The 24,136-nt window shown below is 42.6% G+C and overlaps 1 protein-coding gene across 4 annotated transcripts in view; it reads left to right on the forward strand.

Moving 5' to 3' along the window:
• The window catches only part of LOC109900595 (probable E3 ubiquitin-protein ligase RNF144A-A), a 45,013-nt gene extending 27,254 nt beyond the window's left edge, over positions 1-17,759 (forward strand). The window contains exons 3-9 of one of the 4 annotated variants that reach the window (XM_020496293.2): positions 2,413-2,517; positions 2,796-2,856; positions 3,989-4,199; positions 5,758-5,905; positions 8,387-8,476; positions 14,734-14,822; positions 17,510-17,759. In XM_020496293.2, coding sequence (XP_020351882.1) covers positions 2,413-2,517; positions 2,796-2,856; positions 3,989-4,199; positions 5,758-5,905; positions 8,387-8,476; positions 14,734-14,822; positions 17,510-17,645 — 840 coding nt within the window. In that variant the 3' untranslated portion in view covers positions 17,646-17,759. Of the gene's footprint in view, positions 1-2,412; positions 2,518-2,795; positions 2,857-3,988; positions 4,200-5,757; positions 5,906-8,386; positions 8,477-10,456; positions 13,285-14,733; positions 14,823-17,509 lie in introns of those variants that run through there. The other 3 variants (XM_031836974.1, XM_031836972.1, XM_031836973.1) reach the window with 3 other exon arrangements.
• The last annotated feature ends 6,377 nt before the right edge of the window (positions 17,760-24,136 follow it).

The raw sequence follows: 24,136 nt of genomic DNA on the forward strand, positions 1-24,136 counted from the left end.
TCTACTGTTCTATACTGTCCTGTTCTGCGCTGTTCTGTGCTGTCCTGTTCTGCACTGTCCTGTTCTACACTGTTCTGTCCTGTTCTGTACTGTTCTGTCCTGTCCCATTCTGTACTGTTCTGCTCTGTCCTGTTCTGTTCTGTACTGTTCTTTACTATTCTGTTCTGTCCTGGTCCATTCTGTACTGCCACGTTCTGTTCTGTCCTGTTCTGTTCTGTACTGTTCTGTCATGCTCTGTCCTGTTCTGCACTGTCCTGTTCTATACTGTTCTGTACTGTCCTGTTCTGTACTGTCCTGTTCTGTTCTGTACTGTCCTATTCTGCACTGTCCTGTTCTATCCTGTTCTGCACTGTCCTGTCCTGTTCTGCACTGTCCTGTTCTACACTGTCCTGTTCTGTACTTTTCTGCATTGTTCTGCACTGTCCTGTTCTGCACTGTTCTGCACTGTCCTGTTCTGCACTGTCCTGTTCTACACTGTCCTGTTCTGCACTGTCCTGTTCTACACTGTCCTGTTCTGTACTGTCCTGTTCTGTACTGTTCTGTCATGCCCCATTCTATACTGTTCTGTACTGTCATGTTCTGTTCTGTACTGTCCTGTACTCTACTGTACTCTCCTGTTCTGTACTGTTCTGTCCTGGGCTGTCATGTCCTGTCCTTTACTGTTCAGTCCTGTTCTGTACTGTTCTGTCCTGTTCTGTACTGTACTGTACTGTCCTGGCCCATTCTGTACTGTTCTGTACTGCCATGTTCTGTACCGCCCTATTCTGTCCTGTAATGTTCTGCTCTGTCCTGTTCTGTACTGTCCGGTTTTGCACTGTCCTGTTCTGCACTGTTCTGTTCTGCACTGTTCTATCCTTTACTGCCCTGTTCTGTTCTGTACTGTACTGCCCTGTTCTGTTCTGTTCTGTACTGTACTGTTCTGTCCTTTACTGTTCTGTCCTTTACTGTCCTGCCCTGTTCTGTTCTGTCCTGTCATGTCCTTTACTGTTCTGTTCTGTACTGGTCTGTCCTGTACTGTTCTGTCCTGTGCTGCACTGTCCTGTTCTGTACTCTTCTGTTCTGTCCTGTTCTGCACTGTCCTGTTCTGTACTCTTCTGTTCTGCCCTGTTCTATTCTGTCCTGTTCTGTACTGTACTGTACTGCTCTGTCCTGTTCTGTCCTGTTCTGCACTGTTCTGTTCTGTTCTGTTCTGTTCTATACTGTCCTGTTCTGTTCTGCGCTGTTCTGTGCTGTCCTGTTCTGCACTGTCCTGTTCTACACTGTTCTGTCCTGTTCTGTACTGTTCTGTCCTGTCCCATTCTGTACTGTTCTGCTCTGTCCTGTTCTGTTCTGTACTGTTCTTTACTGTTCTGTTCTGTCCTGGTCCATTCTGTACTGCCACGTTCTGTTCTGTCCTGTTCTGTACTGTTCTGTCATGCTCTGTCCTGTTCTGCACTGTCCTGTTCTGTACTGTCCTGTTATGTTCTGTACTGTCCTATTCTGCACTGTCCTGTTCTATCCTGTTCTGCACTGTCCTGTCCTGTTCTACACTGTCCTGTTCTGCACTGTCCTGTTCTACACTGTCCTGTTCTGTACTTTTCTGCATTGTTCTGCACTGTCCTGTTCTGCACTGTTCTGTCCTGTTCTGCACTGTCCTGTTCTGCACTGTCCTGTTCTGTACTGTCCTGTACTGTACTGTTCTGCACTGTTCTGTACTGTTCTGTCATGCCCCATTCTATACTGTCATGTTCTGTTCTATTCTGTACTGCTCTGTACTGTACTGTTCTGTCCTGACCCATTCTATACTGTTCTGTACTGTCATGTTCTGTACTGTCCTGTACTCTACTCTACTGTACTGTACTGTACTCTCCTGTACTGTACTGTACTGTTCTGTCCTGGGCTGTCATGTCCTGTCCTTTACTGTTCTGTACTGTTCTGTCCTGTTCTGTACTGTCCTATTCTGTCCTGTTCTGTACTGTACTGTACTGTCCTGGCCCATTCTGTACTGTTCTGTACTGCCATGTTCTGTACCGCCCTATTCTGTTCTGTTCTGTCCTGTTCTGTTCTGTTCTGTTCTGTCTTTAGCTGTTCTGTTCTGTTCTGTTCTGTCTTTAGCTGTTCTGTACTGTCCTGTCTTTAGCCGTTCTGTTCTGTCCTGTACTGTACTGTTCTGTCCTGTTCTGTTCTGTCCTATATTGTACTGTTCTGTTCCTTACTGTACTGTACTATACTGTCCTGTCCTCTTCCATTCTGTACTGTTCTGTACTCTCATGTTCTGTTCTGTCCTGTTCTGTACTGCCCTATTCTGTACTGTTCTGTCTTGCTCTGCTCAAAAGTAGTGCACTTTATTGGAGATGAGGTGCAATTTGGGGGGGACACACTATCCATTGTATTTTTGTAATCAAGTTTAATTCCTCTGCTTCTCCCTTGCAGTGCCTGCAGCAGTATGTTGAACTTCTGATCAAAGAGGGCCTCGAAACCACTATTAGCTGCCCAGACTCTGCCTGCCCAAAACAAGGTCACCTGCTAGAGAATGAGGTATAGTAAAGTAGTTCTACCAGGCTTCCAATTGAACTCACTGAGCCTGTCCCAAATGGCACCCTATTCCCTATGTAGTACACTACTGTTGATCAGGGCCTATAAGTAGGGAATAGGGTGCCATTTGAGACACTGTCACTGAGATCTCCAAGTACTGTAGCTATTTGTCTCTATTCCCATTGAACCTGGATGCGTCTTCAACAGGTCAAGAGTGCAACAAGCAGGGTGATGAGAGACCCATATCTGTGTATGTCTCTACGTATGTCTCTGTCTTGCAGATTGAATGCATGGTGGCAGCAGGGAGCATGCAGAGGTACAGGAGGCTGCAGTTTGAGAGAGGTACGTACAGGCAACTTCCTTGACCTCTAACCCCTGACAGGTGACTCATGACCATTCACAAGCTGTGGTAGTAGAGAGAGCAAGTTATCAATGTGACTCCCTCCCGCTCTCCTCCACTGTAGACCTATCTTAACCTCTCAAAACATTATATAAGACTCACAGAGAGAAGAGACTGAGAGTGGACACAGGACAGGTCACAGCCCTGATCACTGACCCAGTAACCCTGACACTGACCATACAGGCTGTAGGAGTAGAGAAAAGGGAGACACTGGACTGTTTATTCAGTAATGTGTCTTCTTTCTCCTCTACTTTTAGACCTATCTTAGCCTCTGTTCAGATGACATAAGGCTCTCCGACAGAGCCAAAGGCTGGGAGCTTTTTCTCTCCATCTTAACTAATCAAATTCAGTTTCATTGGATTTGCGTAGGATTTAATTGGAAACCCCTTCAGATAAACAATCCTAAGACATCTGGCTCATGGATAATGGTAGATGAGAACTTTTTAGTGGATGCACACGCACACACACACACACACACACACACACACACACACACACACACACACACACACACACACACACACACACAGCAGTTGTTGTTAAATGTTCTGTACTGGATGTGTTAGGCTTTTATTTTTTACTCCTGACCACAGAAGAGTTCAAGAAGATTAGCATAATTGTGATGAGAGGGAGATCAAGCCAGGACACGGAATCATACTGTATTTCAGAATAGCTTTTATTGAGATGCCAAAGATGGAGAAGTGGAAATGGCTTCAGAAGCTGTGCTGGTAGCCTTGTTCTACATGTTTCTATTGGGTGTGCCGTTCCCACATGTTTCCTGTGGAGGTATGAGGTCCCAGGCATAGAAATACAATGACTAGTACGTGATTCCCCATTTTAAGTCAACGTTCTGTGATGGGTAGACCGGCGGCCATATTGACTGTACCATGAAGTCTGTTTCTGTGGTATCAGATAGCTCTGTCCATTTGTGATAGGAGGATAACAGTGGAAAATGGGCAGAAACAGGGAAAGATTACCTGAACTCATCCAATACAATGTTAGTTTTCCACTGCAAAACGTTTTGTTACAATGTCCTTTAATGAATACGACCCTGTCCATGTGTGTCTTCCACAGAGGTGCTGCTGGACCCGTGTCGAACCTGGTGCCCGTCCTCGTCATGCCAGGCAGTGTGCCAACTGAAGGAGGGGGAAGTGGCACTACCACAGCTGGTCCAGTGCACGGTGTGCAGGCTGGAGTTCTGCTCAGCCTGCCAGGCCAGCTGGCATAAAGGACAGGCCTGCCAGGACAACATGCCCATCATCACCTTCCTACCCGGGGAGACCAGGTAGGCTACAACATTACTACTACTACTGCCATTACAAACACAACTACAACACTACAACACAGCTACTACTACTACTACAACTACTACTACTCTACTACTACAGCTACTACAATACAGCTAATACTACAACATGCCTAGTACTACTACACACATACTACAACTATCACTACACAACAAAACAGCTACTACTACCACTACTAATACAATACACCTACTACTACTACAACACACCTACTACACACATACTACTACTAATACTACTACTAATACTACTACTACAACAACGCAGGTACTACTACTACACATACTACTGTCACTACTACAACAATACAGCTACTACTACAACTACTAATACAATACACCTACTACTACTACCACTAATACTACAATACACCTACTACTATTACTACAACACATCTACTATTACTACTACTACTACTACTACTACTACTACTACTACTACTACTACTACTACTACCGCTACTACTACTACAACTCATTTACTACAACTACTGCTGCTACTACTACACACCTACTACTAGTACCACTACTACTACAACACATCTACTATTACACACATACTACTACTAACTACTACTATCACTGCAATACACTACAATACAGCTAATACTACTACTACTACAACAACACACCTAGTACTATAACGCATGTACTATTACTACTACAACTACTACTACAAAACACCTACTACTGCTACCACTACTACGACTACTACTACTACTACTACCACTACTACTACAACACATTTACTACTAATATTACTACTATTACTATTACTGCTACTACTACTACTACTACTACTACAGAATTACTACTACTATTACTACTACTACTACCACCACTACTACTACTACTACTACTACTACTACTACTACTACTACTACTACTACTACTACAACACATTTACTACTACTATTACTACCACTACTACTAGTACAACATATTTACTCCTGCTATTACTACTACAAACTACTACTACTACTACTACTACTACCACACATTTACTACTACTACTACTACTACTACACATTTAGTACTACTACTACTACTTCTATTACTACACATGTATTACTACTATTACTACCAGTACTACTACTACTACTACACATTTACTACTACTACCATTACTACTACAAAACACCTACTACTACCACTACTACTACAACACACCTACTACTACAAAACACCTACGTACTTCTACTATGACACACCTTCTACTACTACTGCAACACATGTACTACTGCTGCTGCTACTACTACTACTACTACTACTACTACTACTACTACTACTACTCGCCTACAGTACCCTGGACCAGGGTAGGGTTCAGTAGGAAGGAACCGGTTTGAAACATTGTAAAATGGCAAGGTTCTATTTCAACGTGTCCAATGAGTTCACAGACAATATGAACACAACAAGGCCCAACACAGAGTCAATGATGGAGTGATGTTAAGCTGTTAGTATTACTCTTATTATCCTTGACAGTGCAGTATGTACTGGTCTATATATGTCCAGTCCCCTGATGATTATTGTCTTCCAGTTCCTTCTACAAGAGCGACGATGAAGATGCACCCATCAAGTGCTGTCCCAAGTGTAAGGTGTACATCGAGAGGGACGAGGGCTGTGCTCAGATGATGTGCAAGAACTGTAAGCACGCCTTCTGCTGGTACTGTCTGGAGTCTCTGGACGTGAGTAGAAGCCATAAACACTGAACACATACACAACCTTCTGCTGCTACTGCCTGGGCCTGCCATAGAGATACAGTCTAATACTCTAATACTTAGTAGTGTTCTATTGAATTGTGTGGAACCTGCACACAGTGACCAGAGCTTGTAAAACTTGTGATGCCACCGCCACAGTTTATTAGGTACACACCAACCCATTCACAAAAATAGTTTGTTCCTATAGTGAGTCACGTGACCTTGGCTTGCTATATAAAGCAGGCAGATAGGCATCGAGGCATTCAGTTACTGTTCGATTGAACGTTAGAATGTGCAAAACAGTCATATCAAAAAGGACTTTGAGCGTGGTATGACTGTCGGTGCCCGGTGCGCCAATTCCAGTATCTTAGAAACGGACGGCCTCCTGGGCTTTTCACGCACAACACTAAGGTTTACAGAGAATAGTGCAACAAACAAAAAACATCCCGTCAGCAGCAGTCCTGTGGGCAAAAACAGCTTATTGATGAGAGAGGTTGAAAGAGAATGGCAAGAATCCCGCAAGCTAACAGGCGGGCCACAAACAGGCAAATAACAGTGCATTACAACAGTGGTGTGCAGAACGGCATCTGGGAATGCAGAACTCCCCGGTCCTTGTCACGGATGGGCTATTGCAGCAGACAACCACACAGGGTTCTACTCCTATCGACTAAAAACAAGAAGAAGCAGCTCCAGGGGGCATGCAATCACCAACAATTAACAATTGAGGAGTGGAAAAACATCGCCTGGCCTGACGAATCCCAGTTCCTGTTGCATCATGCTGATGGCAGAGTCAAGATTTGGCGTAAGCAGCATGAGTCCATCGCCCCATCCTGCCTGGGGTCAACGGTACAGACTGGTGGCGGTGGTGTAATGGCGTGAGGAATGTTTTCCTGGCACACATTAGGTCCCTTGATACCAATTGAGCAACGTTGGAACGCCACACCTTGTAGAATCCATGCCCAAAAGAATTTAGGCTGTTCTGGAGGCAAACTACTCTTTTGTTGCTGTTTTTACAATAAACAAAAACATACATAGCAAAAACAATAGTCAAGTTAACATTTAAATACATTATTTTCAACAAACATTAATGACATCACACTTGCTTGGATGCACATGTTCCCAACGTATCCACATATAATGTTGTTTTCAATGCTTGTAAGAATTTGCCCCATATGACTTAAAATATTTGTTATGATGTTTCCGTCTGTAGCCAGTTATATTTAAATAATAAAGCATTCAATTTTTACTTTCTCTTAACGTTGGGGTATAATTTGACTTACAGTATTTAAGTAATGGCTTCTTCAATATAAGTGACAAAAATTCTATTGTCCAACCCATTGGGTATCTCACCTCCATATGCCCTGTCTTGAAATACTTTCTACAGATAGACAGATTAAAAATAACCCTACATTGTGAAACTTCTGACAGCCAGCATTCTAACTCATTCTTTTGTCTTTATAGCACTCCCAGAAGGCATTCATTATTCATGTCACGGGGAACTAGGTGTGTGAGGAATGGAATCAGGCGCAGAGAAATAGTGTACTTTAATATGGTACAAACAAACAAGCCCACAACACAGTGCGTGGAAATATATGGACCACCCAAAAACACAGGGTAACAGGTCCAGAACACGAACACACCTAACTAACGTACACACGTAACACAAAATTTATTCCGCACACAAAACAAGGGCGGGTAAACCTACTTTAAATAAGGAAGCCCATCAAGCACACACAAATAGACACAGGTGCAACTAATAAGACAAAACAAACAGGCAACGAAAAAGGGATCGGTGGCGGCTAGTAGGCCGGTGACGAGGACCGCCGAGCACCGCCCGAACAGGCAGGGGAGCCAACTTCGGCGGAAGTCGTGACAATTCAGTCATTGTTAGTTTTACACCTAAGACATGACTCTGCCATTGTGCTGTAGAATTTGTGAATTTTGTCTCTTTCAGTTTATACTGGATTAAACATAAATTTTTATTAATTGTAATTCTGTTCATTATTTTCTAACACTCCCTTCATCTTGTGCCAATATCAGTTATTTTTAAGTCTTGATTCCAATAGTTACTTATTATAGTTAAGGTTTTTTATCACATGAGTATCTGTTTCTGACTCAAATAGGATTCCATCAACATTGCTCTGATGTCCAAACGCTTTCAGGTTCATTTTCTCATTCTGTCATGGAAATAATTATATTTATGCAATTACCATGTCATTTACGGTTTCTTTGATTTTAGATTTCCACGTGGGTCATTTTATCGGTAAATTCTGAATGTATAATTCAATAGATAACAATTTGAACAGAAAATATCAAAACAAGTCTAATCTTAGTGTGTCTTATCAAAACGTACATATGATCTCGGCCAGTGTCCATTTTTCCAGTGGGCCTGCCCCCACATTTAACCCTGACTTTTAAAACATTTATTCCAGGCTTTAACCCTGATAGTGATTCTTTCTCTCTCTCCAGGACGACTTCCTCCTGATCCACTACGATAAAGGGCCATGCAGAAACAAACTGGGCCACTCCAGAGCTTCAGTGATCTGGCACCGGACACAGGTACTGTATTGTAAAAACTAGGCATTAGTTGGCTTTAGCTCAGCGGGCTAACATTCGTCTGGCATGCTGGAGTTCCGGGTTCGAACCCAGTCAGTCACACAGGTTAGCTGTGACAGCAGTATCTACAGTTGAAGTCGGAGGTTTACATACATTCTTCCAACAATTGTTTACAGACAGATTATTTCACTTAATATCACTGTATCACAATTCCAATGGGTCAGAAATGTACATACACTAAGTTGACTATCCTTTTAAACAGCTTGGAAAATTCCAGAAAATTATGTCATGGCTTTAGAAGCTTCTGATAGGCTAACTGACATAATTTGAGACATTTAATATATAACTGTTTGGCCATAATGACCATCATTATGTTTGGAGGAAAAAGGGGGAGGCTTGCAAGCCGAAGAACACCATCCCAACCGTGAAGCACGGGGGTGACTGCATCATTTTGTGGGGGTGCTTTGCTGCAGGAGGGACTGGTGCACTTCACAAAATAGATGGCATCATGAGGCAGGAACATTATGTGGATATATTGAAGCAACATCTCAAGACATCAGTCAGGAAGTTAAAACTTGGTCGCAAATGTGTCTTCCAAATGGACAAGGACCCCAAACATACTTCCAAAGTTGTGGCAAAATGGCTTAAGGACGACAAAGTCAAGGTATTGGAGTGGCCATCACAAAGCCCTGACCTCAATCCTATAGAAGATTTGTGGGCAGAACTGAAAAAGTGTGTGCGAGCAAGGAGGCCTACAAACCTGACTCAGTTACACCAGCTCTGACAGGAGGAATGGGCCAAAATTCACCCAACTTATTGTGGGAAGCTTGTGGAAGACTACCCGAAACGTTAGACCCACGTTAAACAATTTAAAGGCAATGCTACCAAATACTAATTGGATGTATGTAAACTTCTGACCCACTGAGAATGTGATGAAAGAAATAAAAGCTGAAATAAATCATTCTTTCTACTAATATTCTGACATTTCACATTCTTAAAATAAAGTGATGATCCTAACTGACCTAAGACAATTTTAAATGTATTTGGCTAAGGTGAATGTAAACTTCCAACTTCAACTGTATGTAGACCAATCCCCCACCTGCCTGTCCAGTTACAGGTCCTTGTTTTCATACTATCCACCTGTCACTGTAGAAGGAGGTCTTGGAGGAGGTCTAAGACAACATTGGGACAACAATTGTAAAAAAAATGTGTTTGAATGTGTCTGGCCACACTAGTTCCTCTGTAGGTCTTATGTAGGTTTAACACCTAACTGCTACATCAATATTTAAAAGGTGTTGTTGAAAGCTCTTATCCCATTAGACCCAACACTTAACACTACCAACACAATGATTTTTATAACAGCATGTTGCCTGTTTATCATCAAGGACACTAAGTGATGTATATATCTGTATATTCAGTGTCAGAAACCACAGGAGGTTGGGGGGCTCATGGTATTGGCTGTAGCGGAATCGGTGGAATGATATAAAATACATTAAACAATTGGTTTCCATGTGTTTGATGTCATTCCATTCACTCTGTTCCAGCCATTATTATGAGCCGTCCTCTCCTAAGAAGCCTCCACTATCAGAAACACTGTATGTTTGCCAATCCTGTCTGTCACAATGTAGATTTATATTTGAGGAACTACTGCCACCTTGTGGATATTAAGTGTACTACTTCATGGGCAAGTGAAAGATTGAATAATGTTGTGTTGATGCATCATTGTACTACTTACTGTACATCACTTCCCTCCGGTGTCTATGTGATGTCTGGGTTAAAACATGCACCTCGTGAATCCCATGTTACAACTGGTGACGTTAAAAGGGCTTAGATACACACATTAACAATCAACCAAATGTATGTTGTAAAATCATTCACTTCCACTTGCGCTCTCTCTTTCTCGCACTTGCTCTTTCTCTCTCGCTCTCTCTCTTGCTCTCTCTCGCTCTCTCTCACTCTCTCTTGCTCTCCCTCTCTCGCTAGTGTCTCTATCGCTCTCTCTCGCTCTCTTTCGCTCTCTCTCGCTAGTGTCTCTCTCACGCGTTCTCTCTCTCTCTCTCTCTCTCGCGCTACTGGCTCTCTCTTCCACTCTCGCTCTCTTTCTCTCTCCAGGTGGTGGGGATATTTGCTGGCTTCGGTCTGCTCCTACTGGTGGCTTCTCCCTTCCTCCTCCTAGCCACACCCTTTGTTCTGTGCTGCAAATGTAAATGCAGTAAAGGAGATGACGATCCTCTGCCTACCTAACCAACCCCGCCCTGGACACAGGGTCAGGTCAGCTCACCTGACAGACAGTGGCACCAGGCCTGTTGATGGACAGGGTGTTTGGTGTTTGGTTAGTCATCCACTCCTTACAGTGTTTTAATCCCGCACACCGGCCCAGAGGACTCTTAGGGATTGATGGGTTTGTCGCTGAGGCAGCACAGTGCAAGTGGATGAGGAACATTGACTTTGGGTGGAGCCAGCAAATTGGGTTGTGGGGACACTCTGAACAGTGTAGTTTTGATGTGATGTGTTAAGAAGGACCGGGTCTGCAGAGGCGAGGAGGACAGAACCACCAGTCAATGTTGGGCTGGGTTGGTTGTTGCTTCAGAGGTCAATCTGGGATTGGTGGTTATAGCTCTGTCTATGTGTGTCAGGTTCAAGGTTAAGGTTATTTGTACAACTGTCTTGGTGCTTTTTTGGGGGACTGCAAATATAATCTAGGTATATTTGGAGGGAGCAGCCTTGGCTATCAGCCACGGAATGTGGAAGTATCTCCTATAAGGGTAGATACTGTGTCCCAAGTGACAACGTATTCCCTATATAGTGCACTATTTCTGACCAGGACCCATAAGGCTCTGGTTAAAAGTAGTGCACTATTTAGGGAATATTTACTTACCAACCGGTTCTCCCTCTTCAGCTCTTGAGCTTTGTATAAGAACACAAACAATATCAAGGATCTCATCAGAGAAAACCATTTCAGATGATCCGTTTGTATCATGTAAATCTCTGAGGATTCACAACGTCCCTCAAATATATTTTGAACCTTTTGTTTTCTATTATAGACTTGCTGGGAAAGATTTGTCAGATAAAAGATGAGACTATTGTTCAACATAACCTACAGGATGCATGTCTACTATATGCTTGAGGATGTTATATAATCTTCTCAGATTATAAGGAGTCAATTTTACCACCATCTTGAATTTACTGCCCGTTCTCCCGAAGAAAAATATGTGTAAATATGCAAACTTCCTTTACAACTATTTACCATGGAATAATTTGCTAGAATCGAGAGTGAATGGTATAACATTGATCGTTCAGTATTTCTATCAACACAGTGGAATAAACAGCATACAGGCCGCCCAGATGATAGCAAGCAGGGTTGGAGTCGATTCCATTTCAGTTAAATCAATTCAGGAAGATAAATGAAATTCCAATTTCAATTTTCCTCATTGCTTCTTTATGAGAAATATTTGGAATTGGAATTTCAATTTACTGAATGAAAAGGAATTGACCCCAACCCTGGTCGCAAGTGCTAATGTCCACTGAATAACCCATTCTGTAGCAGCTCAACCTACTTCTGTTATATTTACTAGCAGTGAAACCCCTTTAATGAGTTAAACTAACCATCTTATATTAGACAAAGCACTTGAGTTGAGGTAGCCAAGGTGCCACAAAATGTCTTTCAAATCTACTTTGATATGAGTGTGATTGATTCACACTCCCTTTTTACCAAAATGCTCTTATTTGATATTGTACAATTCTGAACCCTACTGTTATTTATCCTACAATTTGTCACATGTACTACTAGCATTCTCCTGTTACGCTCCACACCAATTATGTTGAGAAAGACTTCATTGCTTGCGTGTTGTATTTTTGTGGATCGAAAAATATCAGAATAGTAAGCTTTACTTAAAAGAATTCTGTGATACAATGACAATGGTGTACATTCTGGGTTTTAAAAGTATTCTATCACATAGTTTTTTGTATACGGATATAATGTCATCCCCAGGTTCAAGTGCTATGACAGAGCGAGAGCCAGCAAGTGGACTAGATTAATATGGATGTATTTCCATAGTATGATTTAGATTTTTTAAATGTACTGCTTAATTGATAATTTCACGGTATTCTGTCACAAAACCTGACCAATTGAGTCAGACTCCAAATATGGGCTCAACACATCCTGGTCCAGTTTTATAGCAGCAATTGGGTCAATAGAGCAGGAGTCTTATCTGAGAAATTAGGAGGTGTGTGTGTTAGGGGGGGATCAGGCTAATAGGCTTATTTATAATTGGTGGTCAAGTTTTTGGAGTCAAATGTAGCCTAAATGATCCTTTAAGATGTCTAGGTCAGGACCACTTGTAGTGTGTGTTCACTTACATTTTAACTTCTTCATTTTGTTGTATTTAGGGGTTTTTATGTTTAAAGAATATTGCATTGCACTCAACTAATTATATTTAAACTGTATGAAGAACATCTTTTTTACTGTAGCATTTCTGCACATGAGTTCTGTTACGTTAAATGGATACTTCGGGATTTTGGCAATGAGGCCCTTCATCTACTTCCCCAGAGTCCGATAAACTCGGGAATAGTATTTTTATGTCTCTGTGTGCAGTTTGAAGGATGTTGCTATCTAGCGCTAGCGCAATTGAGCGCAAAAGCCTTAACACCATGCATGCTAGCAGATACCATAGACTTCTAGTCATTGCGCTAACGCTAGTTAGCATTGCCAAAATCCCCAAATATCCATTTAAGTTCTTGTTCAGATGTTTACGTACTGTACATTTGTTTGTAACACCACATACTTTAAATAAAAAGCACATTTAGCTTGTTCTGGTAGCAGGTATTCTTGGTTATGTGCTTTGAGTAAATGGAATCAAATGAAATCTAATTTTACCTGTCACTTGCCGAATGCAACAGGTGTTGACTTTACTGTGAATTCCTAATTACGAGCCATTTTCCAACAATGCAGAGTTTTAAAAAATAATATTAAATTGCTAAATAAAAAAGGTAAATAGTAATAAAATAACATTAACGAGGTTATATACAAGGAGTACCGGTACTGAGTCAATGTGCAGGGGTACCAGGTATAATATGTAGGTAGGGGTGAAAGTGGCTAGTCAATCAGGATAGAATATAAACAGAATAGCAGGAGGAGTATATGGGCCTCCTTTCAGACCCTGGGGATGGTACCAGAAATAATTGTAAAGTAACAAATATGTGTTAAAGATTCTCCAGTCAGAGGAACAGAAAAATGCAGCAATAAAGAATCAAGCACATCATCAATCAATTTGTTATACATCAATCTTGTGCAAGGCGTCTTGCACATCACTAGTAGAAAGTTGTTAAAATGAAAAGAAAGAACTGCAGAGGGAAAGGAAGATGTTTCGATGCAGTACTCTGTGGAGTAGCACAATATACAGTGGGACTACAAGTAATGTACAGTTAGACTATACTATTCAAACGTTATGGTAACATAGATGTTTTAATACCTGTTTTATGGAAACCACAATGTCACCACTCTAATAAGTAAACTATTACTGTTTATCCCACATTGAAAACTCAGTACACAGACATACCGCCATCCTCTGCCCCTCTACAGTTAATCATTTGAAGAGCAGACCTAACACACTCTGGACCTCTTGACACGAACAGGCTCCCCCAGCCCAAGACGGGGTGGCCGGGACCTCAACATCTGCTGTGTGTGGTCTAATCCAAGCATCTAGTTCTATGTCCCTGGACCACGCATGGTCTGGCACAGGGACCCGCAGGGGCAGGTGGGCAGCTGCCTCCCACGGCAACAGTTCAACACCAAACCTAATCAATTCATGTGCTTCTCCACCAACTACCTCGGCCATCTGTCCGGAACTGAACTACACACCACACAGGAACACAGCAGCGCTACGATGTTCACTCCGGTGCACACAGAACGACAGAACTCACGATCAGAGGCTAGATCCCATGTTGTTATCTAACTAGAGATGTTGAAGACAATGCTGGTACAAAGGAGTGGTGTGTTTACTGCCTCTTGGTTTCAATCTACTGAGTGAAATATTGAGGGTGGAAGTTGGGAGTAGGGAGCTGAAATACTGTTTTACTGCCACAAGAGGGCATCCTTAGTTTGGATTTCGTTATTTAACCACTGCATCTAACAATGTGCCCAATTGCTCACATGATACATTAACTTTGTGACTGTATAACGTTTCTTGTTTACTTTCTGTTTTTCACTAAAATCCCACTCAGAGAATATCTCTCCCTTTTATTCTTTCATCCATGTGCAGAATATCCTCCAACCAAAACCTTCACACCATTCACAGCAGAACAGCAGGAGAGAGCAGAGAGCTGGAACTGAGGGACTTCATATCCCCAGGTGAGCTGCGGGAGCCTCTGGTCAGCCTACCATTACAACCCTCCCTGGTTTGGCCTGAGTTCAAGCTGCCAGAGGTACAATTTGGCCATTGACTGTCATAGACTCTGACAAGCACATGTGAGAGAGGGGGGGGGGGGGGGGGTTACAAAGTGAACATGGATCAAAGCAGAGCATTTTATCTCCATTACAGAGCCCCTCACTACATTTTGTATTCTGCCAATCTGTTGAACCAGCCGGATTAGAAAACCTGGGTGGGCAGAGATGGAGGCAGTGTTTGGTCTTAAGGAATAAATAGCTGCGACAGAATGATACCTACTAAACAACACTAAACACATACTAAACAACACTAAACACACACTAAACTATAATAAACACATACTAAACACATACTAAACTATAATAAACACATACTAAACAACACTAAAGACATACTAAACAATACTAAACAATACTAAACACACACTAAACTATAATAAACACATACTAAACAATACTAAACACATACTAAACAATACTAAACACACACTAAACTATAATAAACACATACTAAGCACTAAACACATACTAAACAACACTAAAGACATACTAAACAACACTAAAGACATACTAAACAACACTAAAGACATACTAAACAATACTAAACATATACTAAACACATACTTAACACATACTAAACATCACTAAATACATACTAAACAACACTAAATACATACTAAACAACACAACACATACTAAACACATACTAAACAACACTAAATACATACTAAACAACACTAAATACATACTAAACAACACTAAACACACTAAACCACACTAAACAACACACTAAACAACACTAAACCACACTAAACAACACTAAACAACACACTAAACAACACTAAACACATACTAAACTATACATAAGTAAAGACTTTGATAACTGATGTGGAAGTGGTTCTTTAGTACCATGTCAGCCTTTAGATGTAGTTATGTAATACTGATTAAATTATATTTTGTCAATTAAATGACCTTAAATTATCCAATGACTTTTGCAACGTAGTAACAAAAAGAAGCTATGCAAAATGGCGATCCTGCAACGTGCAGCCCCGCAATTATATATTTGGTGAAGCACGCTGGATTGAGATTTTGCGTAGCTAATTGTATTCTTGCGTTGTGTACATACATAAGATGTAAATTAGGCTTAACAAATGCATGTAAAGCTAGCCTGTATCCTTATTGTCCTTTTTGTCAATCATGTATAACCAAACAGATAGGCAGTCTAACCTGTGTTGAAAAGCTCTCTGGGAAGCAGGTCTCTTGTTTATTCATACATTTTGTTATTTTGAATGACTCAGTGTATAGTGTTCAGTGTTGCAGTCAACCACTCTTACCTCCTCATTGTGTGGCAGCCACCATTCAGACTGCTGGTGGAGGCAGGTGCTGGTCATTCTGTCAGAGCCATGGCTTCGCTCTCCTCAGAGCCCTAGTGACACGATACAGCCTCCCCCAGTCTCTCCCAGTCTCCCCCTATTCTCCCCCAGTCTCCCCCAGTCTCCCCCTATTCTCCCCCAGTCTCCCCCTATTCTCCCCCAGTCTCCCCCTATTCTCCCCCAGTCTCCCCCTATTCTCCCCCAGTCTCCCCCTATTCTCCCCCAGTCTCCCCCTATTCTCTCCCAGTCTCCCCCTATTCTCCCCCAGTCTCTCCCTATTCTCCCCCAGTCTCTCCCTATTCTCCCCCAGTCTCCCCCTATCCCCCCCCAGTCTCCCCCTATCCCACCCCCCAGTCTCCCCCAGTCTCCCCCTATTCTCCCCCCCCAGTCTCCCCCTATCCCACCCTCCAGTCTCCCCCTATTCTCCCCCCCCCCAGTCTCCCCCTAGTCTCCCCCTTTGTCTCCCCCAGTCTCCCATAGTCTCTCCCAGTCTCCCCTTAGTCTCTCCTAGTCTCCACTCACCTCCCCCTAGTCTCTCCTAGTCTACCCTTAGTCTCCCCTAGTCTCCCCCTAGACTCTCCTAGCCTCCCCCTAGTCTTCCCCTAGTCTCCCTTAGTCTACCCCTTGTCTCTCCTAGTCTCCTCTAATCTCCCCCAGTCTCTCCCATTCTCCCCCTAGTTTTCGCCAGCCTCCCCCAGTCCCTACCTGCCTGCCCCCAGCTGCCCCAGCCTCCCCCAGTCTCCCCCAGTCTCTACCTGCCTGCCCCTAGCTTCACCCAGCCTCTGCCAACCGCCCCCCCTGGCAGATGGTACCAGGCTGAGGGTGCTTCTCTTAACCGTAATTACCAGCCAGGCTCCAGATGGAGCCATGCAGCCTCACTGGTCCCTTCATCCTCCATCCTCCCCTCCTTATCTCTTTTTTCCCTCTTTCCGTCATCCCCTCTGCCCATCGCGGCCCTATTTGTGCTGCACCGTGCCTTCCATCCCACACTGTATGCTTCTGTGCACACTGGCTACAGTATGGCCCCCAACTAATACTTATTCTTGACCGTTGAATATTGTGTAAATATTTCACATCCACCGCACTATTCACTTGGATTTTCCTTCAAGAAACATGATGGCTTTTTTCATTTATTTACAAAGCAATTCTTCACTGTTGAAAATGGGAAATGTTTTAGACGTGTATGACTCTATCCCTACTTGAGCAGCAGCTAACATGAAAGAGTTTGGTTCCTGAGTCCAGCTGTCTCTCTATCTCCTCTGTCTGAATGCCATGCAGGCTGGTGGCTGGTGCCACTGTGACATTCACAGATGGGGACTCAGAAGAGACTCAGAGGAGAGCGAGAGATGCGCTTCTCATCTCTGATGCTGTTTGCTTCAGAGTAACAGAACTACACGGAACACAGACACAGTGAAGAGCTGAGTATCAAAGACAAAACACCCCATCAATCTGTCAGAGTCAGAGCGAGGAAGTGACAATGTAATGTGCAGAATAAAAAAATAAAAGTACTTTATTAAAAGTTTTTTTTAAAGATTTGTGTCAAGTAAAAATAATTTGATATGCACCTGTAAAAAATGTATGTTTGTTTGTCACCAACATCTTCAATACTTTGAGATACACAACAATATGCCTATTCTTACTGTAGACTAGTTCCAAAATACAAACTGCTCATGATAAATGAAATCACTCAACATTTGACTTATTTCCTCCTTAACCCTTGCTGCTCTACATAGCAACACCAGATTCAGGTAACAGCAATAGACTGAAGGGGTTGGAGAGGGGGAGTACATGGGTGAGGGGGCGGTGGCCGGGGTGATGGTAGAGGTGACCTTGTTACCATTTCAGGCTGAATTGGCCTGGCTGGTAGGGCTCATACAGCAGCAGGAGGGTTGTGTCTGTGGGGAAAGGCAGACAGATGCTGTCTCTCTCTCTCGCTCCCTGTGGGTGAGATGCACGGTGGAGAATCTGGCCTGAGCAGCTGCCACCCTAATGATGAGCCCTGCTTCTTCTTTACAACCTACACTCAACTACTCAATGCTATGCTACATTCGCTGCACTACATTGCACTACACTACATTACGCTACACTACATAAGGCTACATTACTCTACATTAGGCTACACTACATTGCGCTACACTACATTACGCTACACTACATTAGTCTACACTTTGCTGCGCTACGTTACAGTACACTACATTTGGCTACATTACATTACACTACATAACATTACACTACACTACATTACATTATGCTACATTACACTACACTATATTACACTACAGTACACTACATTAGGCTACACTACATTACGCTGCACTATATTACACTACATTCGGCTACATTACACTACACTACACTACATTACGCTACACTACATAAGGCTACATTACACTACATTAGGCTACACTACATTGCGCTACACTACATTACGCTACACTGCATTAGTCTACACTTTGCTGCGCTACGTTACAGTACACTACATTTGGCTACATTACATTACACTACATAACATTACACTACACTACATTACATTATGCTACATTACACTACACTATATTACACTACAGTACACTATATTAGGCTACACTACATTACGCTGCACTGCACTAGATTAGATTACACTACATTAGGCTACATTACATTAGGCTACATTACATTAGGTTACACTACATTACGCTACACTACATTATGTTACACTACATTATGTTACACTACATTAGGTTACACTACATTACGCTACACTACATTAGGCTTCACTACATTAGGTTACACTACATTAGGTTACACTACATTAGGCTACATTACATTAGGTTACTCTACATTAGGCTACATTACATTAGGTTACACTACATTAGGCTACATTACATTAGGCTACACTACATTAGGTTACTCTACATTAGGCTACACTACATTAGGTTACACTACATTAGGCTACATTACATTAGGCTACACTACAGTAGGCTACACTACATTACGCTACACTACATTAGGTTACACTTTGCTATGCTACGTTACAGTACACTACTCATACACGTACATCATATTTTTCTTTTATTTAATTCAACTTTATTTTAACAGGGAGTCATACTGAGACCAAGGTCTCTTTTACAGATGAGCCCTGATTTATATTAATTACAGAAAATACACACATCAATATAAACACAAAATGCAAGAAGAAAGAAAAACACTAATACGGTCCTCAATCAGTTTTCTGAATTGTCCTAGAGGCACCAAAATGAACATATTCATCAGTAATATGGTCCTCAATCAGTTTTCTGAATTGCCCTAGAGGCACCAAAACGAACATATTCATCAGTAATACGGTCCTCAATCAGTTTTCTGAATTGTCCTAGAGGCACCAAAACGAACATATTCATCAGTAATACGGTCCTCAATCAGTTTTCTGAATTGTCCTAGAGGCACCAAAACGAACATATTCATCAGTAATACGGTCCTCAATCAGTTTTCTGAATTGTCCTAGAGGCACCAAAACGAACATATTCATCAGTAATACGGTCCTCAATCAGTTTTCTGAATTGCCCTAGAGGTACCAGAACATCACATTTAAAAACACAAAGAAGGTGCAAAAAAACGTAAAGCTGATTTACCTAACTGGGTAGAGACCAACGGAATTTCCAGAGTTAATCATCCCTAAGACCGGGGGACGGTGACTCATATGTCTTAAGTTTGCAAAAGATGTTAGGTACAGTGGAACTTTTTGCAAAAGGGGTTTAGAAATGAAAACATAGCAGCCAACCAACTTTCTGGTAGAGAATGCAGTGATGAGCACTAAAATAGTGGTCTGTAATAAAGAGCCATGCGTTATGATAAACTCCTCTAACAGCTTTAATGAAGTGGCAGTTGCTGAAGACACATCTTTACACCCCACAGAAAACTCCTCTAACAACTTTAATGAAGTGGCAGTTGCTGAAGACACATCTTTACACCCCACAGAAAACTCCTCTAACAACTTCAATGAGACACGCCACGCACATCAGCAGCCTCCATGTCAAAGCAGTGTTTCTGGTTATACAGTGACAAGTCATACTTTTTCAGGTCCTGGTCTTATGTCCTACTCACTTCATCCTGGTCGTATGCAGGAGCAGGATTTAGTTTCATGTATTTGAGACCATTTCATTTTCTCACTATATGGCACTCCAATGCACTCACTGGTGACTTTATTGATAGCGGCACAAGCCATGATCAGCCATTGGGATACATGGATAACACAGGAGGCTGCTGAGGGGAGGACAGCTCATAATAATGGCTGGAACAGAGTAAATGGAAAAACCCTGTGTTTGGTGTATTTGATACTATTCTACTGATTCCGCTCCAGCCATTCCTACGAGCCGATGGTAATAGCTGAAAAATGAATGAAAAACTAAATGTGTTAGGTATGTCAGAAAGTGTCTGTGTGTGTCTTTATGTTATCATATTATTTATTATTTATAAGTGAGTCTGTTGGACTGTGTTTCGGGGAAGGACACAGAAAGGGGGTAGAGGAGGGGGAGGTGCTGGCTAAGCCAGTCAACCCCAGCAGGGTGGACATCTGTGGAGCTGTCTTTCATCTCTGTACTCTCCTTCCATTCCCAAGCGAGATGACTGGGTACCTGGGCTGGGCGATGCGAGGCCAAGGGGGCCTGGAGACAACCCAGCAAGAGAAGAACTAACTACTGCAGCCAACCTGCCAGCCAGCTAGTTCCTAGGCTCTGCTCGGCTCTGCTCAGCTGAGCTCTCCCCAGCTGGGGCTGCTTCTTGCCCGGGGCCTACCTAGCCTGCCGCACAGCCATCCTGCTGCAACATCTGCCCTCTCTCCCAGGCCTGTTTGATCTGCAGCCCATAGCCCTGCATGTCTTTCTGTCTATCTGTCTGTCTGGTGCCTGCCTGCCTGTCTGTCTGCCTGTCTGTCTGTCTGCCTGTCTGTCATACTGCCTGCCTGCCTGCCTGCCTGTCTGTCATACTGCCTGCCTGCCTGCCTGTCTGGTCTGGTCTGGTCTGTCTTGTCTGGTCTGTCTGGTCTGTCTTGTCTGGTTTGTCTGGTCTGTCTGGTCTGTCTTGTCTGGTCTGTCTGGTCTGTCTGGTCTGTCTTGTCTGGTCTGTCTGGTCTGGTCTGTCTGTCTGGTCTTTCTTGTCTGGTCTGTCTGGTCTTTCTTGTCTGGTCTGTCTGGTCTTTCTTGTCTGGTCTGTCTGGTCTTTCTTGTCTGGTCTTTCTGGTCTGGTCTGTCTTGTCTGGTTTGTCTGGTCTGTCTTGTCTTGTCTGGTCTTTCTTGTCTTGTCTGGTCTTTCTTGTCTTGTCTGTCTTGTCTGTCATACTGCCTGCCTGCCTCCTTGCATTGTCACTTTAGGTTGGCATTATTGTGAGGAGAAGGCCTAACTGATTTTGGTTGCCCCAAATTATGATTCTATGTTATTTTCCCTTACCATGATATACCATCTCATCATCACAGACTAATTACCTGGAGAATGTAGACAATTATTTATTTTAAAATCAAATTAGATCAATTGAAGATAATATAATAAAATAAATTGCATAATTCATTTGATGTTTCATAAAGTCAAATCATAAATGACAGGATTACTAACATGCTAGTCAAACTTTTATGAGGTCATGTGTGTACATGCCCGTGTGTGTGGTCTGAGATTTTTACAGCTCCTTTCATACAGGGTGTGTGTGTGAGTCTGTCTTTACCGTCTGAGTGGTATGGATTACCGTCTGAGTTTCTGGTGTCTCTGTTAGCTGGCGTTGCCACACACATCTTTCTGGCGCTGCTCAACCCCCGGCTGTTGAGGAAGACCGGCAGGTGGATGATGTTTCTCATGTAGTCATGACCGTTGATGTTGGAGTCCCTGAGCACGCTGTTCAGGTTCTGGTTGATGGCCTTGATGATGATGTGGGGGTCACTGGCAAAGATGGAGATGAAGGGGCCTTTGGAGAAGATCAGTCTCAACTGGTGGAGAGAAGAGGAACAGGATACATATGTTTTCTAGGTCACTTTTTCAGGGGAGACTTAGCCAAGAAGGCAATAACTATGCAACTAGGCAACTACTATTTGTCACATGCACCGAATACAAAAGGTGCAGACCTTACAGGGAAATGCTTACAAGCCATTAACCAACAATGCAGTTTTAACCCTTGTGTAGTCTTAACATTCTGTATACTCCACTTGTTCTAAGCGTAAAAAATGACCCGCCTTCACTAAACCCCTAAAATAAAGAAGCTTAATTTAATTTAAGCCCCAAATCTATTTTGCATGAAGAAACAACCTGTCATTCATCAGAAACGTTGTGAATATCTGGGTCTTCTCTCTTCACAGTGCAGAAAGACTGCATTTAATCAGTGGACACTACTCGTTTGTATTACAACACACCTGTCATAATTGTTTTCTTTACTAAAGTAGAGGTTTATGATTATTATTGCTGAAGGTAATGCATAGGTGTGAACATTACTTTTAAAGCAAGAGACAGCACTTGTATAGCCTAAGAAAGTAGCAGAAATGTGTAGAAAGTAGTTTGGAATGCATTTTATTGAAGGGAAACTATAACAGTCTTGAACCTTTTTGGCAACATAGTGATATATTCTTATATACTGTACAATGAGGAATTCAACTACTAAATACTAGTCTTCTCCCATTTTGTTAACCATTGCCCCCACCCACGAGGTGTATAAACAACAACAATAAATAAGAATAAAACAAGATAATAGATACAAAACAAAACCTTGATGAACAGAAGTTTAAATCAATCAACTCTAATTAGCACATGTATGCAAGTGTGTGTGCATGGACTTTGCAGATGTATTTTTCACGTGCAGCACATAGTATTTGTTTTACAGTCCTTTTTTGAGGAATTGTCATCTCCTCCTCTTGCCTGCCCCAGCTGCAGTGTCAGGTGAATCAGGACAAGACTCAGCCCCCTGAACAGCTTCCACATAGTGCTGCAGAGGCTGCTGTGTGGGGGAGGCGCTCCCTTCTTTGAATGTGTGCGGTTACAAGTGTCTTTCCCAGCTGCTCCAGGAACACCCTCCTCTTGTTCCGCTTATCAGGCATCCAGGTAGGGTTGATCTTGTTCTATATCACGTAGGCATTGTATGAGGACACATCAATGGTGTTATGGAAGATGACCAGGGGCCAGCGGGCAGTCCTCCTCCTGCAGCTGTAAGTTCCAATCACCTTGTCCAGGAATTCCACACCTCCTTTGTTGTGGTTGTAAGTCCAGGATGACGGCTGGCTTCCTGTCCTCACGATCACTGATCTCAACCGTTTTGTGCAGTGTGCTCAGGAGGACCACATTCTTGTTCCTCTAGAATGGTAGTGGGAGTGAAGGCAAACTTTGATGAGAAGGCCTCTCTCCCCCTTGTTGTGAGGAGTGCAGGGAGGAGCTCAGGCTTGTTCTTTCTAACTGTGCTAACAATGGTGATCTTCCTCTTCAGGAGCTGCTGGCTGAGTTCAATCAGTAGCACACACAACCTCAATTTCTCATTGTGTGTGTCTTTGCGGTTTTGTATTGTGTAAATAATTTTTATAACTGCCGGGTCAAAAATGACCCTTAGACAATCTTTGGACCCTGGTGATGTACAGCTTGCATGGAAATATGAACAAAGGCAATGTTTCACTTTTTCTAATGTTGAGGTTACTCTCGGAAAAGTCATCAAATTTCAAGTTGAACAAATATAATTTAGGGCTTTTTCTCTGCTGTTAAACATACTGTGTCATGCCCTGACCTTAGAGAGCCTTTTTTATGTCTCTTTTTGGTTTGGTCAGGGTGTGATTTGGGTGGGCATTCTATGTCCTTTATTTCTATGATTTGTGTTTCTATGTGTTGGCCGGGTATAGTTCTCAATCAGGGACAGCTGTCTATCGTTGTCTCTGATTGGGAATCATACTTAGGCTGCCCTTTTTTCCCCCC

Source organism: Oncorhynchus kisutch, linkage group LG12, assembly GCF_002021735.2.
Source record: "Oncorhynchus kisutch isolate 150728-3 linkage group LG12, Okis_V2, whole genome shotgun sequence".
NCBI lineage: Eukaryota > Metazoa > Chordata > Actinopteri > Salmoniformes > Salmonidae > Oncorhynchus > Oncorhynchus kisutch.